General features: G+C 44.2%; 1 protein-coding gene across 1 annotated transcript in view; it reads left to right on the plus strand.

Moving 5' to 3' along the window:
* Positions 1-20,771, plus strand: part of LAMA3 (laminin subunit alpha 3) — a 573,745-nt gene that overhangs the window by 211,969 nt on the left and 341,005 nt on the right. The window contains exon 14 of the mRNA XM_053714980.1: positions 11,909-12,043. Coding sequence (XP_053570955.1) covers positions 11,909-12,043 — 135 coding nt within the window. The remainder of the gene's footprint in view (positions 1-11,908; positions 12,044-20,771) is intronic.

The raw sequence follows: 20,771 nt of genomic DNA on the forward strand, positions 1-20,771 counted from the left end.
TCTGGCTTATGTTACCGTGATGTATCTATGCTTCCAGCCCTCACCTTCTGGCTTATGTTACTGTGATGTACCTCTGCTTCCTGCCCTCACCTTCTGGCTTATGTTACCGTGATGTACCTTTGCTTCCGGCCCTCACCTTCTGGCTTATGTTACTGTAATGTACCTATGCTTCCAGCCCTCACCTTCTGGCTTAAGTTACTGTGATGTACCTATGCTTCCTGCCCTGACCTGCTGGCTTATGTTACCGTGATGTATCTATGCTTCCAGCCCTCACCTTCTGGCTTATGTTACCGTAATGTACCTATGCTTCCAGCCCTGACCTTCTGGCTTATGTTACTGTGATGTAAATATGCTTCCGGCCCTCACCTTCTGGCTTAATTTACCGTGATGTACCTATGCTTCCTGCCCTGACCATCTTTCTTATGTTATTGTGATGTACCTATGCTTCCTGCCCTGACCTTCTGGCTTATGTAGCTGTGATGTACCTATGCTTCCTGCCCTGACCTTCTGGCTTATGTTACCGTGATGTACCTATGCTTCCGGCCCTCACCTTCTAGCTTATGTTACCGTGTGTACCTCTGCTTCCTGCCCTCACCTTCTGGCTTATGTTACTGTGATGTACCTCTGCTTCCGGCCCTCACCTTCTGGCTTTTGTTACCGTGATGTACCTATGCTTCCTGCCCTGACCTTCTGGCTTATGTTACTGTGATGTACCTATGCTTCCTGCCCTGACCTTCTGGCTTATGTAGCTGTGATGTACCTATGCTTCCAGCCCTCAACTTCTGGCTTATGTTACTGTGATGTACCTATGCTTCCGGCCCTCACCTTCTAGCTTATGTTACCGTGTGTACCTCTGCTTCCTGCCCTCACCTTCTGGCTTATGTTACTGTGATGTACCTCTGCTTCCGGCCCTCACCTTCTGGCTTTTGTTACCGTGATGTACCTATGCTTCCTGCCCTGACCTTCTGGCTTATGTTACTGTGATGTACCTATGCTTCCTGCCCTGACCTTCTGGCTTATGTTACCGTGATGTATCTATGCTTCCAGCCCTCACCTTCTGGCTTATGTTACCGTGATGTACCTATGCTTCCTGCCCTAACCTTCTGGCTTATGTTACCGTGATGTATCTATGCTTCCAGCCCTCACCTTCTGGCTTATGTTACCGTGATGTACCTATGCTTCCTGCCCTAACCTTCTGGCTTATGTTACCGTGATGTACCTCTGCTTCCTAAACTCACCTTCTGGCTTATCTTACTGTGATGTACCTCTGCTTCCAGCCCTCACCTTCTGGCTTATGTTACTGTGATGTATCTATGCTTCCGGCCCTCACCTTCTGGCTTATGTTACTGTGATGTACCTCTGCTTCCTGCCCTCACCTTCTGGCTTATGTTACCGTGATGTACCTCTGCTTCCAGCCCTCACCTTCTGGCTTATGTTACCATAATGTACCTATGCTTCCTGCCCTCACCATCTGGCATGTGCTACTGTGATGTACCTCTGGTTCCAGCCCTCACCTGGCTTATGTTACTGTGATGTATCTATGCTTCCGGCCCTCACCTTCTGGATTATGTTACTGTGATGTACCTATGCTGCCTGCCCTCACCTTTTGGCTTATGTTACCATGATGTACCTACGCTTCCGGCCTTCACCTTCTGGCATGTGTTACCGTGATGTACCTATGCTTCCTGCCCTCACCTTCTGCCTTATGTTACCGTGATGTACCTATGCTTCCTGCTCTCACCTTTTGGCTTATGTTACCGTGATGTACCTATGCTTCCTGCCCTCACCTTCTGGCATGTGTTACAGTGATGTACCTATGCTTCCTGCCCTCACCTTCTGGCATGTGCTACTGTGATGTACCTCTGCTTCCTGCCCACACCTTCTGGCTTATGTTACCGTAAGGTACCTATGCTTCTGGCCTTCACCTTCTGGCTTATGTTACCGTGATGTACATATGCTTCCTGCCCTCACCTTCTGGCTTATGTTACTGTGATGTACCTATGCTTCCTGCTCTGACCTTCTGGCTTATGTTACCGTGATGTATCTATGCTTCCAGCCCTCACCTTCTGGCTTATGTTACTGTGATGTACCTCTGCTTCCTGCCCTCACCTTCTGGCTTATGTTACCGTGATGTACCTTTGCTTCCGGCCCTCACCTTCTGGCTTATGTTACTGTGATGTACCTATGCTTCCAGCCCTCACCTTCTGGCTTAAGTTACTGTGATGTACCTATGCTTCCTGCCCTGACCTGCTGGCTTATGTTACCGTGATGTATCTATGCTTCCAGCCCTCACCTTCTGGCTTATGTTACCGTAATGTACCTATGCTTCCAGCCCTCACCTTCTGGCTTATGTTACTGTGATGTAAATATGCTTCTGGCCCTCACCATCTGGCTTATGTTACTGTGATGTAGCTATGCTTCCTGCCCTGACCTTCTGGCTTATGTTACCGTGATGTACCTCTGCTTCCTGCCCTGACCTTCTGGCTTATGTTACTGTGATGTAGCTATGCTTCCTGCCCTGACCTTCTGGCTTATGTTACCGTGATGTACCTATGATTCCTGCCCTGACCTTCTGGCTTATGTTACCGTGATGTATCTATGCTTCCAGCCCTCACCTTCTGGCTTATGTTACTGTGATGTACCTATGCTTCCTGCCCTGCCCTTCTGGCTTATGTTACCATGATGTACCTATGCTTCCTGCCCTAACCTTCTGGCTTATGTTACCGTGATGTATCTATGCTTCCAGCCCTCACCTTCTGGCTTTTGTTACCGTGATGTACCTATGCTTCCTGCCCTGACCATCTGGCTTATGTTACCGTGATGTACCTCTGCTTCCTGCCCTCACCTTCTGGCTTATGTTACTGTGATGTACCTCTGCTTCCAGCCCTCACCTTCTGGCTTATGTAACTGTGATGTATCTATGCTTCTGGCCCTCACCTTCTGGCTTATGTTACTGTGATGTACCTCTGCTTCCTGCCCTCACCTTCTGGCTTATGTTACCGTGATGTACCTCTGCTTCCAGCCCTCACCTTCTGGCTTATGTTACCATGATGTACCTTAGCTTCCGGCCCTCACCTTCTGGCTTATGTTACCGTGATGTACCTATGCTTCCGGCCCTCACCTTCTGGCTTATGTTACTGTGATGTACCTATGCTGCCTGCCCTCACCTTCTGGCATGTGTTACTGTGATGTACCTATGCTGCCTGCCCTCACCTTTTGGCTTATGTTACCGTTATGTACCTATGCTTCCTGCCCTCACCTTCTGGCATGTGTTACTGTGATGTACCTATGATTCCTGCCCTCACTTTCTGGCATGTGCTACTGTGATGTACCTCTGCTTCCTGCCCTCACCTTCTGGCTTATGTTACCGTAATGTACCTATGCTTCTGGCCCTCACCTTCTGGCTTATGTTACCGTGATGTACCTATGCTTCCTGCTCTGACCTTCTGGCTTATGTTACTGTGATGTACCTGTGCTTCCGGCCCTCACCTTCTAGCTTATGTTACTGTGATGTACCTATGCTTCCTGCTCTCACCTTCTGGCTTATGTTACCGTGATGTACCTATGCTTCCTGCCCTCACCTTCTTGCTTATGTTACTGTGATGTACCTATGCTTCCTGCTCTGACCTTCTGGCTTATGTTACCGTGATGTATCTATGCTTCCAGCCCTCACCTTCTGGCTTATGTTACTGTGATGTACCTCTGCTTCCTGCCCTCACCTTCTGGCTTATGTTACCGTGATGTACCTTTGCTTCGGCCCTCACCTTCTGGCTTATGTTACTGTGATGTACCTATGCTTCCAGCCCTCACCTTCTGGCTTATGTTACTGTGATGTACCTATGCTTCCTGCCCTGACCTTCTGGCTTATGTTACCGTGATGTACCTATGCTTCCTGCCCTGACCTTCTGGCTTATGTTACCGTGATGTATCTATGCTTCCAGCCCTCACCTTCTGGCTTATGTTACCGTAATGTACCTATGCTTCCTGCCCTGCCCTTCTGGCTTATGTTACCGTGATGTACCTATGCTTCCTGCCCTGACCTTCTGGCTTATGTTACTGTGATGTACCTCTGCTTCCTGCCCTCACCTTCTGGCTTATGTTACCGTGATGTACCTATGCTTCCGGCCCTCACCTTCTGGCTTATATTACTGCGATGTACCTGTGCTTCCGGCCCTCACCTTCTGGCTTATGTTACTGTGATGTACCTATGCTTCCTGCCCTGACCTTCTGGCTTATGTTACCGTGATGTACCTATGCTTCCTGCCCTGACCTTCTGGCTTATGTTACTGTTATGTACCTATGCTTCCTGCCCTGTCCTTCTGGCTTATGTTACCGTGATGTATCTATGCTTCCAGCCCTCACCTTCTGGCTTATGTTACTGTGATGTAAATATGCTTCCGGCCCTAAACATATGGCTTATGTTACCGTGATGTAGCTATGCTTCCTGCCCTCACCTTCTGGCTTATGTTACCGTGATGTACCTCTGCTTCCTGCCCTCACCTTCTGGCTTATGTTACCGTGATGTACCTATGCTTCCGGCCCTCACCTTCTGGCTTATATTACTGCGATGTACCTGTGCTTCCGGCCCTCAACTTCTGGCTTATGTTACTGTGATGTACCTATGCTTCCTGCCCTGACCTTCTGGCTTATGTTACCGTGATGTACCTATGCTTCCTGCCCTGACCTTCTGGCTTATGTTACTGTTATGTACCTATGCTTCCTGCCCTGTCCTTCTGGCTTATGTTACCGTGATGTATCTATGCTTCCAGCCCTCACCTTCTGGCTTATGTTACTGTGATGTAAATATGCTTCCGGCCCTAACCATCTGGCTTATGTTACCGTGATGTAGCTATGCTTCCTGCCCTCACCTTCTGGCTTATGTTACCGTGATGTACCTCTGCTTCCTGCCCTGCCCTTCTGGCTTATGTTACTGTGATGTACCTATGCTTCCTGCCCTGACCTTCTGTCTTATGTTACTGTGATGTACCTATGCTTCCTGCCCTGACCTTCTGGCTTATGTTACTGTGATGTACCTATGCTTCCTGCCCTGACCTTCTGGCTTATGTTACCGTGATGTATCTATGCTTCCTGCCCTGACCTTCTGGCTTATGTTACCGTGATGTATCTATGCTTCCAGCCCTCACCTTCTGGCTTATGTTACCGTGATGTACCTATGCTTCCTGCCCTGCCCTTCTGGCTTATGTTACCGTGATGTACCTATGCTTCCTGCCCTAACCTTCTGGTTTATGTTACCGTGATGTACCTCTGCTTCCTGCCCTCACCTTCTGGCTTATGTTACCGTGATATACCTATGCTTCCTGCCCTGACCTTCTGGCTTATGTTACCATGATGTACCTCTGCTTCCAGCCCTCACCTTCTGGCTTATGTTACTGTGATGTATCTATGCTTCCGGCCCTCACCTTCTGGCTTATGTTACTGTGATGTACCTCTGCTTCCTGCCCTCACCTTATGGCTTATGTTACCATGATGTACCTCTGCTTCCAGCCCTCACCTTCTGGCTTATGTTACCATGATGTACCTTAGCTTCCGGCCCTCACCTTCTGGGTTATGTTACCATGATGTACCTGTGCTTCCAGCCCTCACCTTCTGGCTTATGTTACTGTGATGTACCTCTGCTTCCTGCCCTCACCTTCTGCCTTATGTTACTGTGATGTACCTATGCTTCCTGCTCTCACCTTTTGGCTTATGTTACCATGATGTACCTGTACTTGCTGCCCTCACCTTCTGGCTTATGTTACTGTGATGTACCTATGCTTCCTGCCCTCACCTTCTGGCATGTGTTACTGTGATGTACCTATGCTTCCTGCCCTCACCTTCTGGCATGTGCTACTGTGATGTACCTCTGCTTCCTGCCCTCACCTTCTGGCTTATGTTACCGTAAGGTACCTATGCTTCTGGCCCTCACCTTCTGGCTTATGTTACCGTGATGTACCTATGCTTCCTGCCCTGACCTTCTGGCTTATGTTACAGTGATGTATCTATGCTTCCAGCCCTCACCTTCTGGCTTATGTTACTGTGATGTACCACTGCTTCCTGCCCTCACCTTCTGGCTTATGTTACCGTGATGTACCTTTGCTTCCGGCCCTCATCTTCTGGCTTATGTTACTGTGATGTACCTATGCTTCCAGCCCTCACCTTCTGGCTTATGTTACTGTTATGTACCTATGCTTCTGGCCCTCACCTTCTGGCTTATGTTACGGTAATATATCTATGCTTCTGGCCCTCACCTTCTGGCTTATGTTACCGTGATGTACCTATGCTTCCTGCCCTGACCTTCTGGCTTATGTTACCGTGATGTATCTATGCTTTCAGCCCTCCCCTTCTGGCTTATGTTACCATGATGTACCTATGCTTCCGGCCCTCACCTTCTGGCTTATGTTACCGTGATGTATCTATGCTTCCGGCCCTCACCTTCTGGCTTATGTTACCGTGATGTACCTATGCTTCCGGCCCTCACCTTTTGGCTTATGTTACCGTGATGTACCTATGCTTCCTGCCCTCACCTTCTGGCTTATGTTACCATGATGTACTTATGCTTCCGGCCCTTACCTTCTGGCTTATGTTACTGTGATGTACCTATGCTTCCTGCCCTGACCTTCTTTCTTATGTTACTGTGATGTACCTATGCTTCCTGCCCTGACCTTCTGGCTTATGTTGCTGTGATGTACCTATGCTTCTTGCCCTGACCTTCTGGCTTATGTTACCGTGATGTATCTATGCTTCCAGCCCTCACCTTCTGGCTTATGTTACTGTGTTGTACCTATGCTGCCTGCCCTCACTTTCTGGCATGTGTTTCTGTGATATACCTATGCTGCCTGCCCTCACCTTCTGGCTTATGTTACCATGATGTACCTATGCTTCCGGCCCTCACCTTCTGGCTTATGTTACCATGATATACATATGCTTCCGGCCCTCACCTTCTGGCATGTGTTACCGTGATGTACCTACGCTTCCGGTCCTCACCTTCTGGCTTATATTACCGTGATGTACCTATGCTTCCTGCCCTCACCTTTTGGATTATGTTACCGTGATGTACCTGTGCTTCCTACCCTCACCTTTTGGCTTATGTTACCGTGATGTACCTATGCTTCTGGCCCTCACCTTCTGGCTTATGTTACTGTGATGTACCTGTGCTTCCTGCCCTGACCTTCTGGCTTATGTTACTGTGATGTACCTATGCTTCCTGCCCTGACCTTCTGGCTTATGTTACCGTGATGTACCTATGCTTCCTGCCCTGCCCTTCTGGCTTATGTTACCATGATGTACCTGTGCTTCTGGCCCTCACCTTCTGGCTTATGTTACCGTAATGTACCTATGCTTCCTGCCCTGCCCTTCTGGCTTATGTTACCGTGATGTACCTGTGCTTCCGGCCCTCACCTTCTAGCTTATGTTACCGTGATGTATCTATGCTTCCTGCCCTGCCCTTCTGGCTTATCTTACTGTGATGTACCTGTGCTTCCGGCCCTCACCTTCTGGCTTATGTTACTGTGATGTTCCTATGCTGCCTGCCCTCACCTTCTGGCTTATGTTACCATGATATACCTATGCTTCCAGCCCCCACATTCTAGCATGTGTTACCGTGATGTACCTATGCTTCCGGCCCTCACCTTCTGGCTTATGTTACCGTGATGTACCTATGCTTCCTGCCCTGACCTTCTTTCTTATGTTACTGTGATGTACCTATGCTTCCTGCCCTGACCTTCTGGCTTATGTTACCGTGATGTACCTGTGCTTCCGGCCCTCACCTTCTAGCTTATGTTACCGTGATGTACCTGTGCTTCCGGCTCTCACCTTCTGGCTTATGTTATAGTGATGTACCTATGCTGCCTGCCCTCACCTTCTGGCTTATGTTACCATGATATACCTATGCTTCCAGCCCCCACCTTCTAGCATGTGTTACCGTGATGTACCTATGCTTCCTGCCCTCACCTTCTGGCTTATGTTACCGTGATGTACCTATGCTTCCTGCCCTGACCTTCTTTCTTATGTTACTGTGATGTACCTATGCTTCCTGCCCTGACCTTCTGGCTTATGTTGCTGTGATGTACCTATGCTTCCTGCCCTGATCTTCTGGCTTATGTTACCGTGATGTATCTATGCTTCCAGCCCTCACCTTCTGGCTTATGTTACTGTGTTGTACCTATGCTGCCTGCCCTCACTTTCTGGCATGTGTTTCTGTGATATACCTATGCTGCCTGCCCTCACCTTCTGGCTTATGTTACCATGATGTACCTATGCTTCCGGCCCTCACCTTCTGGCTTATGTTACCATGATATACATATGCTTCCGGCTCTCACCTTCTGGCATGTGTTACCGTGATGTACCTATGCTTCCGGTCCTCACCTTCTGGCTTATGTTACCGTGATGTACCTATGCTTCCTGCCCTCACCTTTTGGATTATGTTACCGTGATGTACCTGTGCTTCCTACCCTCACCTTTTGGCTTATGTTACCGTGATGTACCTATGCTTCCGGCCCTCACCTTCTGGCTTATGTTACCGTGATGTACCTATGCTTCCTGCCCTGACCTTCTGGCTTATGTTACCGTGATGTACCTATGCTTCCTGCCCTGACCTTCTGGCTTATGTTACCGTGATGTACCTATGCTTCCTGCCCTGCCCTTCTGGCTTATGTTACCGTGATGTACCTGTGCTTCCGGCCCTCACCTTCTGGCTTATGTTACTGTAATGTACCTATGCTTCCTGCCCTGCCCTTCTGGCTTATGTTACTGTGATGTACCCGTGCTTCCGGCCCTCACCTTCTGGTTATGTTACCGTGATGTACCTGTGCTTCCGGCCCTCACCTTCTGGCTTATGTTACTGTGATGTACCTATGCTGCCTGCCCTCACCTTCTGGCTTATGTTACCATGATATACCTATGCTTCCGGCCCTCACCTTCTATCATGTGTTACCGTGATGTACCTATGCTTCCGGCCCTCACCTTCTGGCTTATGTTACCGTGATGTACCTGTGCTTCCGGCCCTCACCTTCTGGCTTATGTTACCGTAATGTACCTATGCTTCCTGCCCTGCCCTTCTGGCTTATGTTACCGTGATGTACCTATGCTTCCGGCCCTCACCTTCTAGCTTATGTTACCGTGATGTACCTGTGCTTCCGGCCCTCACCTTCTGGCTTATGTTACTGTGATGTACCTATGCTGCCTGCCCTCACCTTCTGGCTTATGTTACCATGATATACCTATGCTTCCAGCCCCCACCTTCTAGCATGTGTTACCGTGATGTACCTATGCTTCCGGCCCTCACCTTCTGGCTTATGTTACCGTGATGTACCTATGCTTCCTGCCCTGACCTTCTTTCTTATGTTACTGTGATGTACCTATGCTTCCTGCCCTGACCTTCTGGCTTATGTTGCTGTGATGTACCTATGCTTACTGCCCTGACCTTCTGGCTTATGTTGCTGTGATGTACCTATGCTTACTGCCCTGACCTTCTGGCTTATGTTACCGTGATGTATCTATGCTTCCAGCCCTCACCTTCTTTCTTATGTTACTGTGTTGTACCTTTGCTGCCTGCCCTCACTTTCTGGCATGTGTTTCTGTGATATACCTATGCTGCCTGCCCTCACCTTCTGGCTTATGTTACCATGATGTACCTATGCTTCTGGCCCTCACCTTCTGGCTTATGTTACCATGATATACATATGCTTCCGGCCCTCACCTTCTGGCATGTGTTACCGTGATGTACCTATGCTTCCGGTCCTCACCTTCTGGCTTATGTTACCGTGATGTACCTATGCTTCCTGCCCTCACCTTTTGGATTATGTTACTGTGATGTACCTGTGCTTCCTACCCTCACCTTTTGGCTTATTTTACCGTGATGTACCTATGCTTCCGGCCCTTACCTTCTGGCTTATGTTACCGTGATGTACCTATGCTTCCTGTCCTGACCTTCTGGCTTATGTTACTGTGATGTACCTATGCTTCCTGCCCTGACCTTCTGCCTTATGTTACCGTGATGTACCCATGCTTCCTGCCCTGCCCTTCTGGCTTATGTTACCGTGATGTACCTGTGCTTCCGGCCCTCACCTTCTGGCTTATGTTACCGTAATGTACCTATGCTTCCTGCCCTGCCCTTCTGGCTTATGTTACTGTGATGCACGGGTTGATTGACACCCCCTGCTAGCAGCTGATTGCCCGCAAATCTGCAGGGGGCGGCATTGCACCAGCAGTTCACAAAAACTGCTGGTGCAATGATAAATGGCGAGAGTGTATGCTGTCGGCATTTATCGATGTGCAGCGAACATGATACGCAATATCGGGTCATGTCTGCTCGCACAATCATAAATATGCCCCATTGTCGACTTCTTTTACACACTTACTATAAATTTTAAGAGGTATGTATGCCCTAAGTAAAGTTTTACTATGCATTTCCCACAGGTCAGCAATCAAAGTAGCCTTCCTGACCTTATCAATGCTCTTTAAGATTTGTATGCAACTCAGTTTCTGGTCTTGATATGAACAAAATAATATTGTCTGCATATACTGCTAGGTGTATCTTGGTGGGGCCTATTTTTATTTCCATTGTCTCTATTCAAAACCTCCAAGCCAGCAGCTCTAACTATGGGCAAGTCAATGAGAAAAGGGGACAATGGACAACCTTGTCTCCTGTCTCAGTGTAAGGGGAATCGCAGGGAAAGAGTCCCATTCACCAATACAGTAGCCTGTGCAGACGTATATATGCGAGACAGAGCCCCTGAAACCAAATTTGTTTAATGTTTGAAACATATGTTCCCACAAAAACCTTGTCACAGGCTTTCTCCGCGTCTATCGCCAGCATACACGCTGGGGATTTTAATTGTTGTAGATTCTCTTCAGTAAGTTGGGGTAAATTAACTCCCTCCCAGAACTGTGTTTTTTATCACTATCCACTTGTTTAGAGCTATATCCTTATAATAATTACAGAACGCTTGTTGTTGTTGCTTTTAATATGTATATTATAGCTCTTTGCACCTTAGTGCACAACTTGTAATCTAGCCCTTTATGAGCATTCAATACAGAAATGAGGGCAATTCCAAAGGGTTTACAAACGTTTTCTTTCACTGTTTCTACACACATATACATATATATTTTTCAATTGAAAAGCATAGTTTTACTCTTAGTGAAGAACTCCACTATTTGACCTTTGGCTTAGGGCACCTTTATGGTTAGAGTGTTTAGGCTTTGCACATTTGGCTTAGCGCTTAATGATTTTAAATGAGTGCTTAATAAGTTTTTAAGTGTGCCCCCATAGAAGTCTATGTGAGGGATTTAGAGTGCCCATGCTATCCAACATCCAGATGTTAACATGCCCTAGGCTTTCGCTCAAGCGCTAACATTTTACTTTGAATTTAATATAAGCGCTATTGATTTAATATGAACTGTGTTGGCGCACAGTAGTGCTAATATTTTTGCTCTCCACTTTTAATCTAGGCCAATATGCATTATGCCTTAAGCAAATACACTGAGGTGTATTTATTATAAAATAATGTTCTAGGTATTTAACATTTTCTTTTGTTTAACATTTACCTTCATATCCTCAAAGGTATTTATGTACCATACCTTTCTCACCATATTTTTTTTTTAATGGACTTGAGTAAGAGAAAAGGGGAATCATATTCTCATGCTTGTATTGTTCTATCTATTTAATATTTTTAAAGACATTGCCATTGTTGCATTTCATTATTGATCATATCTTTAATTGTATAGTTTGTCTGTCTGTTTACATTTTTTCTTATTCTACTAACCCCGTTATGTCACTAACCCCATATATTAATTAACCTTTATATTAAAATTAAATACTGTACACTCACATTAATATAAAATAAAAAAACTGATAAGAAAGGGAACAATTTTTTTTATTTTTCATAAATTTTATTTTTTCTTCCTACAGAATGCAACTGTGATATGTTTGGCTCCACTGGCCCAGCATGTAATTCTCAAGGGCAGTGTCGCTGTCGTGAAAACTATGGTGGGCTAACTTGTAATGAATGTGCCTCTGGATTTTATAGTTTCCCCAACTGCTTACGTGAGTATCACCCTGTATTGATAGTAAATCGATGAATATAGCTGGAGAGCCAAAGGGCATAATGAAAGATTCCTTTCTACTGATAACCCTATATGCTATGGAGTGGTTACCTCCAGGGCCACCATCAGGGGGTGAATAGGGTGACCCCTGTCAGGGGCCCAGTGGGCCAGGGGGCCCCATGAGGCAAGCACAACTATTATTTTTTTTAAAATGTTTTCTCAGCCACCAGAAGGTGCTACAGCAGAGTGCTATTGAGCATGGGAAATTTGATTACAAGGAGTAAAGCATTAGCATTTGAGAGGATTTCTGAGTGTGCACTAAATCACTATGCACAATGTGAGACAGACTTGGCACTTCAGTTTGTATAGAGAATGCAGCAGCACCACTTCTCATATAAAAAGTTCCTTTATTAAACACATAGTAGGAGCAGGTAAAATAGAACGACGTTTCGGGTGGTTATCCCTTAGTCATGTGAACATGACTAAGGGATAACCACCCGAAACGTCGTTCTATTTTACCTGCTCCTACTATGTGTTTAATAAAGGAACTTTTTATATGAGAAGTGGTGCTGCTGCATTCTTTGAAGATTTTGGATACTGTTTGGATCCTTGCAGTGATCCTATGCTGGCTTGCACACACCTTGGGTCTGAGTGCTGGATTTCAATTACATTGTTTACTTCAGTTTGTATAGTGATTGCCAGAGTCAGGTGGCAGATCACTTTCATTTGCAGAGTAGGTAGTACTTACTTAGTAAATGTTTATTTATTTGTGCAATTTCAGATTTTAAGTTAAGTGTGATAGTTGTGTGGTGGGGCCAGGGGTCCATAAAAAAACTTTTTTTCTTTAGCAATATGCAGCAGTGTATTTATGATTATTTGACAATGTTGTAGAAATTCTATATTTAAAACCATGCAGAAATGTTTCCTCCTGAATACACAAATGATAGGTGCCCGTTTGGCAAATGTTTTATATATATATATATATATATATATATATATATATATATATATATATATATATATATATATATATATATATATATATATATATATATATAAAAATGCTATACTCTCAGGCTAAGATTGCTCAGTGTTTGAAATGAGATAGGTTAACTTAACATTGTTCAGTTTACACTACAGCTGACTTAATTTTGAAATACATACAAACAAGTCTAAATCCTGCATTTAAGCAGATTTAATTGTATGAGACCTAGTGCCACAGCTTATGGTTCCACCAAGACTATATAGAGTACAGCATTTGTTCACCAGATTTAAAGTGGTGCTCTTGGGGAAAATGGGGGGGACCCCAAACATATGTCAACCTTTCAAAAGTACTTTTCTTCATCTACCCATTCTGACAGATCAATAATGTGAAATTTTGAATTCACAGAAGTATTTTTGTTTGCACATTTACAAATATGATTATTTAAAAAGTGATCTATTAATTTCTGCTATTTTTTTTATCATGCATGTCACACACTGTTGATTTAGGGGATGGCAATGTGCAGAAATTGTACCTCCTGTGAGTGTTTCTGTGGGTGTCTGTGTTTATGTCTTTGTGCTTTTGTTGGTGTCTCTATAAGTGTGTATGTATTTTTTTTATCTGTGGATCTCTCTGTGAGGGTTTGTGTGTCTGTATTTGTGCATTTTCTGTGGATGTCTCTGTGAGGGTGTGTATGTATGTCTTTGTGTGTTTTCTGTGGGTGTCTCTCTGTGTGTATGTGTATGTCTGGGTGTTTTCTGTGGGTGTCTGTGAGTGTGTATGTCTTTGTGTGTTTTCTGAGGCTGTCTCTGTGGGTGTTTCCTTGGGTGTATGTGCAAGTTTGTGTTTGAGTTTGTGTGTGTGTGTGTGTCCATTGTCTGTTCCTTTTTAGGACATTTTGACCTGAGATTGAGATTGTTTGTGTGTTTCTTTGCGTGTCTGCTAGAGTGTCTATATTTTAATACTTATGTGTGAGTGTGTGATTCAGTGTATAAGTGTGTCTGTGTGTTTCTGTGTTTCTGTGTTACTACCTTTACAACATTTCCAAGTTTGACTACACTTAATAATAAAGTGCACAAATGCTTTAGTCACTTGAATAAAAATTGCACAAGTCAAGGGGGGGGGGCCTGATCAATGGTTAATTAAGGGCCCCCAAAATTTCTAGTGGCGGCCCTGGTTACCTCTACGGACAAGTGCTGGTGCATGTAATCATTTCTTTATTTTCTTCTAATGTGAGAACATCAGAATCACAACAAGTTTCTGCATATTTGCTTATGACCAATACATTCTTTTTGCTAGATATTGTAGTAGATTCATTTCAGAAGTAATTAAAAATGAATGATGTTTGTGGGACTTCCTGTGGGAGGAGCGTGTAACAGGTGCAGCAGGTGTACACGCTTGTACTCTGTGAGAGAGAGCTGGTTTCAACTTACCCCGCCACAAGATTCTCCTATTGTCGGGAGCAAGCAGCCCGCTTTGGGAGCGCAAGTCATCTGCGTCGGAAGTCCCCCGTAACCGAGACTTGGCCGCCTGGTATCGGCCACCAGTACACACAGCGGACCTTTAACTGCAGTAGCAGTAACTGAAAGAAGACACAGCGGAGGTTTGAGCGCCTTCAAAAGCCCCTGTAAGCCGTTGCACTGACTGCATTAAGGACAGAATACAGTTCTCCACTCTGGGCAGCGCACGGCAGTCGATCAGCTGTTTCACCCGGAAACAGACGGGAGGTGTCCTACCTGAGGCCGGGTAAGCGGTGAGACAGAGGGGAAGTCGGAACACTTGGAAGCAGGACGGCAGACGCGCAGCAGGACACGCAAGTACAGCCTGTATAGGCGCTGGAGCATAATGCTTAGGTCTGTGTGCCTGTATGGAAAGTAGATCCTCTCTTTTCTCTTCAGAATTAATAGCGCTGTGTGGAATGGGGGCAGAAGATCTGTGAGTTTGAAGTATAATAGATGGACATTTCAGGAATACCTGAATGGTGGGGTAGCAGGGAAACCCTGAGTATCTGTGGAATTTGGACAGTTAAGAGTCTCTTTTGAAAGAACTTGGTCACATAGAGGATACTAGAGGAGGATACCGTTTTTGTGGCAATAATACAAAAGGAGAGGAGGTCAGCTCTCCTTTTTTGTGTAATATCAGTACGGAGGAGACCAAGTTTATAAAAGACGGTAATAAGAGGTGAACTGGTATGGCCTGTTAAATTCTTCCCTCTATAGACATTGATACCTACTCCGGAAGTTTCTGAAGGAGAGAACAGTGCTTTGTTTAAAGCTTAGAATTTTAAGAAAGGAAAAGAAAGGTAGGGAAGGGAATAAAAGGGAAAAAGGGATAAAGAAGGCCTATATGTGTACTTAGGGCCTGAAGATAAAAGTGACTTTTTGAGTACCAACAGCCCTAATTGTATCAGTGGACTGTAATGATTGCAAATGAACATTGTTGCATGTAACAAGTTGTAACATTTATTGCTTTTTTTTCTGCGCTGTTTTCTTCAGGCATATCATAATTGTTTCTGATGAGATTACTATTTATTATAGGTACTGTGGGGGGTTAAAGAATTGATCTGACAAACTGAATTTGCTGTGCAGATTTCCTGGGGTAAGCCTAGATAAAAGGATAAAAGATAGATAAAGGGTATACAATATCGGCAGAATAGGTTTTTCTAAGTACTGGTACAGCTTCAAAGGTCAAAGGGAAGAAGCAGGAACTATCCGGATAGAAGAGAGGGTATTTTCTGATCAGGCTTGTTGATGCTGCTGTTTAAACAAAGGATTAGAAGAAAGAGTATGCATAAGACTGGGAGGCTAGTAAGACCATCAAGTCTAAAGTGTTTATAAAGGGGCATAGGGGAGAGAGGAAAATCAAGTTGAACTATAAGCTGAGATAGGGAACTTGGGGAGACCGCACGCTATATATATATATTGATATTTTATATATTTTGTTATTTTTTATTAATTCACCTACATAACACAAATTTTTTGGCTTTAGAAGCCTCACCAAAGATTTCTGAATGGACACCACTTCACTTGTATAGTGCGTTTATATGGGCTATATAGTTACATCTTGCAGTATTACTAGGAAGTGGTGTTCCTGAACCACTCTGGTTTTAAGAGAGTGGCTTATTTCACTTTTTTTTGTATAAATAAAGGGAAAGGAAAGGAAAAATTAATGATGTTTGCTGAATAAACTATTAGTTGCAAAGTAGACTATGGTGTTTATTTATGATAGTGCGGACGGACATGATACGATGTAGCATATCATGTCCGCCGCACATTGATCACTTCCATTTGCAGAGTAGTGTCAGGATTCCTAGGTCAACCTATGAATCAACAGAGATGGTAACAGAACTGTAGTATAAAAATATAGGAAGAATAGAAAAATGTTGATTTGTTTGCTGGAAATACTCTCTCAAGATCAATCTATAACATCTGAGTGAGAACTTGTAGCAATTTATGTTCTTAAAGGAGAGAAGACACACTTATAGGAAAGTGCAAAAGTTTCTCCCCAATTAAGAGGTTAAGAAAAATATTGATATATATATCACAAGGATAGAGGCTATGCAAAAGTTGGTAATTAAGCCTGAGGTAAAAGTGGAAAATCACCATCAACATCTAGAGATCAAGAGGTTAAATACGTCACAGTTTAGGCTTTCACACTAGAAGGCACACTTATGTTCCGGCAGCAGCAACTTAGATACAGCTTGAATTTAACTATTTATATATGATACAACTTGAATATTAAACTGATATACATGATCAGGTGGGTGTTACAGAGATTCTCTGCTTGATAATTACCGTAACTGTTAGATCTCTGACAACTGTTCCAGTGGTTGTTACACTGACACTATTATATAATTAGGTAGACCAGTGTGTAAATTCTGCTATGTAGTCCTCCATGGGACGTTTCCCATGTTTGAGAGCTCGCATAGCTGACTCAGCTGTATGCTGTTTGTTGGGGTCCTCGTAGAGGACTGCCATAGCAGAAAAAAATGCATCAATGGAATTTATGATGGGGTCATTTGATTCAAAATAGGTATCAACCCACGCTCTTGGCTCTCCTCTGAGATATGAGATAGTGGTTAATACCTTTTGTTTTTCTGTACAATATGTCTTAGGTTTTAGTGAATACATTAAGAGGCATAGAGGCTTTAGGATAGCATTAACTGCTTCTTTAACAAAGCTGCGTAAGGTGTTATTCTCTGATTGCAACTCTCTAAGGCCCTGAGTCAAATGATCTATTTGCTGAGCTAAATTATTGACGTGATTGAACAACTCTGCTTGATCCATCTTTCAGGCTTGGTAATATGTCAGGATTCCTAGGTCAACCTATGAATCAACAGAGATGGTAACAGAACTGTAGTATAAAAATATAGGAAGAATAGAAAAATGTTGATTTGTTTGCTGGAAATATTTTCTCAAGATCAATCTATAACATCTGAGTGAGAACTTGTAGCAATTTATGTTCTTAAAGGAGAGAAGACACACTTATAGGAAAGTGCAAAAGTTTCTCCCCCATAAGAGGTTAAGAGAAATATTGATATATTTCTTCTGTTATGTGTGATCAGTCCACGGGTCATCATTACTTCTGGGATATAACTCCTCCCCAACAGGAAATGCAAGAGGATTCACCCAGCAGAGCTGCATATAGCTCCTCCCCTCTACGTCAGTCCCAGTCATTCTCTTGCACCCAACGACTAGATAGGATGTGTGAGAGGACTATGGTGATTATACTTAGTTTTTATGACTTCAATCAAAAGTTTGTTATTTTACAATAGCACCGGAGCGTGTTATTACTTCTCTGGCAGAGTTTGAGGAAGAATCTACCAGAGTTTTTTACTATGATTTTAACCGGAGTAGTTAAGATCATATTGCTGTTCTCGGCCATCTGAGGGAGGTAAAAGCTTCAGATCAGGGGACAGCGGGCAGATGAATCTGCATTGAGGTATGTAGCAGTTTTTATTTTCTGAATGGAATTGATGAGAAAATCCTGCCATACCGTTATAATGTCATGTATGTATACACTTCAGTATTCTGGGGATGGTATTTCACCGGAACTACTCTGTTAAAAGTCACTAATCCTTTTAATAAGTATTTATCATGTTAAACGTTTTTGCTGGAATGTAGAATCGTTTACATTTCTGAGGTACTGAGTGAATAAATATTTGGGCATTATTTTCCACTTGGCAGTTGTTTGGTTTTAATTATGACAGTTTCGTTTCTCTTCACTGCTGTGTGTCAGAGGGAGGGGCCGTTTTTGGCGCTCTTTGCTACGCATCAAAAAATTCCAGTCAGTTACTCTTATATTTCCTGCATGATCCGGTTCATCTCTGACAGATCTCAGGGGTCTTCAAACTTCTTTAGAGGGAGGTAGATTCTCTCAGCAGAGCTGTGAGAATTTTATATTGACTGTGAATAAAAACGTTGCTCTGTAATTTTTATGTCAAATTTAATTATTGTTATTTTTCTAATGGGAACAAACCTTTGCTAAAAGTTGTGTTGTTTTAAAGTTTGATGCTATAACTGTTTTTCAGTTCATTATTTCAACTGTCATTTAATCATTTAATCGTTTAGTACCTCTTTGAGGCACAGTACGTTTTTGCTAAAAAAGATTATAACCAAGTTGCAAGTTTATTGCTAGTGTGTTAAACATGTCTGACTCAGAGGAAGATATCTGTGTCATTTGTTCCAATGCCAAGGTGGAGCCCAATAGAAATTTATGTACTAACTGTATTGATGCTACTTTAAATAAAAGTCAATCTGTACAATTTGAACAAATTTCACCAAACAGCGAGGGGAGAGTTATGCCGACTAACTCGCCTCACGCGGCAGTACCTGCATCTCCCGCCCGGGAGGTGCGTGATATTATGGCGCCTAGTACATCTGGGCGGCCATTACAGATAACATTACAAGATATGGCTACTGTTATGACTGAAGTTTTGTCTAAATTACCAGAACTAAGAGGCAAGCGTGATCACTCTGGGGTGAGAACAGAGTGCGCTGACAATACTAGGGCCATGTCTGATACTGCGTCACAGCTTGCAGAGCATGAGGACGGAGAGCTTCATTCTGTAGGTGACGGTTCTGATCCAAACAGATTGGATTCAGATATTTCAAATTTTAAATTTAAATTGGAGAACCTCCGTGTATTACTAGGGGAGGTCTTAGCAGCTCTCAATGATTGTAACACCGTTGCAATACCAGAGAAACTGTGTAGGTTGGATAAATACTTTGCGGTACCGGCGAGTACTGACGTGTTTCCTATACCTAAGAGACTAACTGAAATTGTTACTAAGGAGTGGGATAGACCCGGTGTGCCGTTCTCACCCCCTCCAATATTTAGAAAGATGTTTCCAATAGACACCACCACTCGGGACTTATGGCAAACGGTCCCTAAGGTGGAGGGAGCAGTTTCTACTTTAGCTAAGCGTACCACTATCCCGGTGGAGGATAGCTGTGCTTTTTCAGATCCAATGGATAAAAAATTAGAGGGTTACCTTAAGAAAATGTTTGTTCAACAAGGTTTTATATTGCAACCCCTTGCATGTATCGCGCCGATTACGGCTGCGGCAGCATTTTGGATTGAGTCTCTGGAAGAGAACCTTAGTTCATCTACGCTAGACGACATTACGGACAGGCTTAGAGTCCTTAAACTAGCTAATTCATTCATTTCGGAGGCCGTAGTACATTTAACCAAACTTACGGCTAAGAACTCAGGATTCGCCATACAGGCACGTAGGGCGCTGTGGCTAAAATCCTGGTCAGCTGATGTTACTTCTAAGTCCAAATTACTTAATATACCTTTCAAGGGGCAGTCTTTATTTGGGCCCGGTTTGAAAGAAATTATCGCTGACATTACAGGAGGTAAGGGCCACGCCCTACCTCAAGACAAAGCCAAAGCTAAGGCTAGACAGTCTAATTTTCGTCCCTTTCGGAATTTCAAAACAGGAGCAGCATCAACCTCCACTGCACCAAAACAGGAGGGAGCTGTTGCTCGTTACAGGCAAGGCTGGAAGCCTAACCAGTCCTGGAACAAGAGCAAGCAGGCCAGGAAACCTGCTGCTGCCCCAAAGACAGCATGAACCGAGAGCCCCCGATCCGGGACCGGATCTAGTGGGGGGCAGACTTTCTCTCTTCGCCCAGGCCTGGGCAAGAGATGTTCAGGATCCCTGGGCGCTAGAGATCATATCTCAGGGATACCTTCTAGACTTCAAATTATCTCCCCCAAGAGGGAGATTTCATCTGTCAAGGTTGTCAACAAACCAGATAAAGAAAGAAGCGTTTCTACGCTGTGTACAAGATCTGTTATTAATGGGAGTGATCCATCCGGTTCCGCGGTCGGAACAAGGACAAGGGTTCTACTCAAACCTGTTTGTGGTTCCCAAAAAAGAGGGAACTTTCAGGCCAATCTTAGATTTAAAGATTCTAAACAAATTCCTAAGAGTTCCATCGTTCAAAATGGAAACTATTCGGACAATCTTACCCATGATCCAAAAGGGTCAGTACATGACCACAGTGGATTTAAAAGATGCTTACCTTCACATACCGATTCACAAAGATCATCACCGGTATCTAAGGTTTGCCTTCTTAGACAGGCACTACCAGTTTGTAGCTCTTCCATTCGGATTGGCTACGGCTCCAAGAATCTTCACAAAGGTTCTGGGTGCCCTTCTGGCGGTACTAAGACCGCGAGGGATTTCGGTAGCTCCGTACCTAGACGACATTCTAATACAAGCTTCAAGCTTTCAAAC

The sequence above is a fragment of the Bombina bombina genome, chromosome 5 (genome assembly GCF_027579735.1).
Source record: "Bombina bombina isolate aBomBom1 chromosome 5, aBomBom1.pri, whole genome shotgun sequence".
In the NCBI taxonomy this organism is placed as follows: Eukaryota; Metazoa; Chordata; class Amphibia; order Anura; family Bombinatoridae; genus Bombina; species Bombina bombina.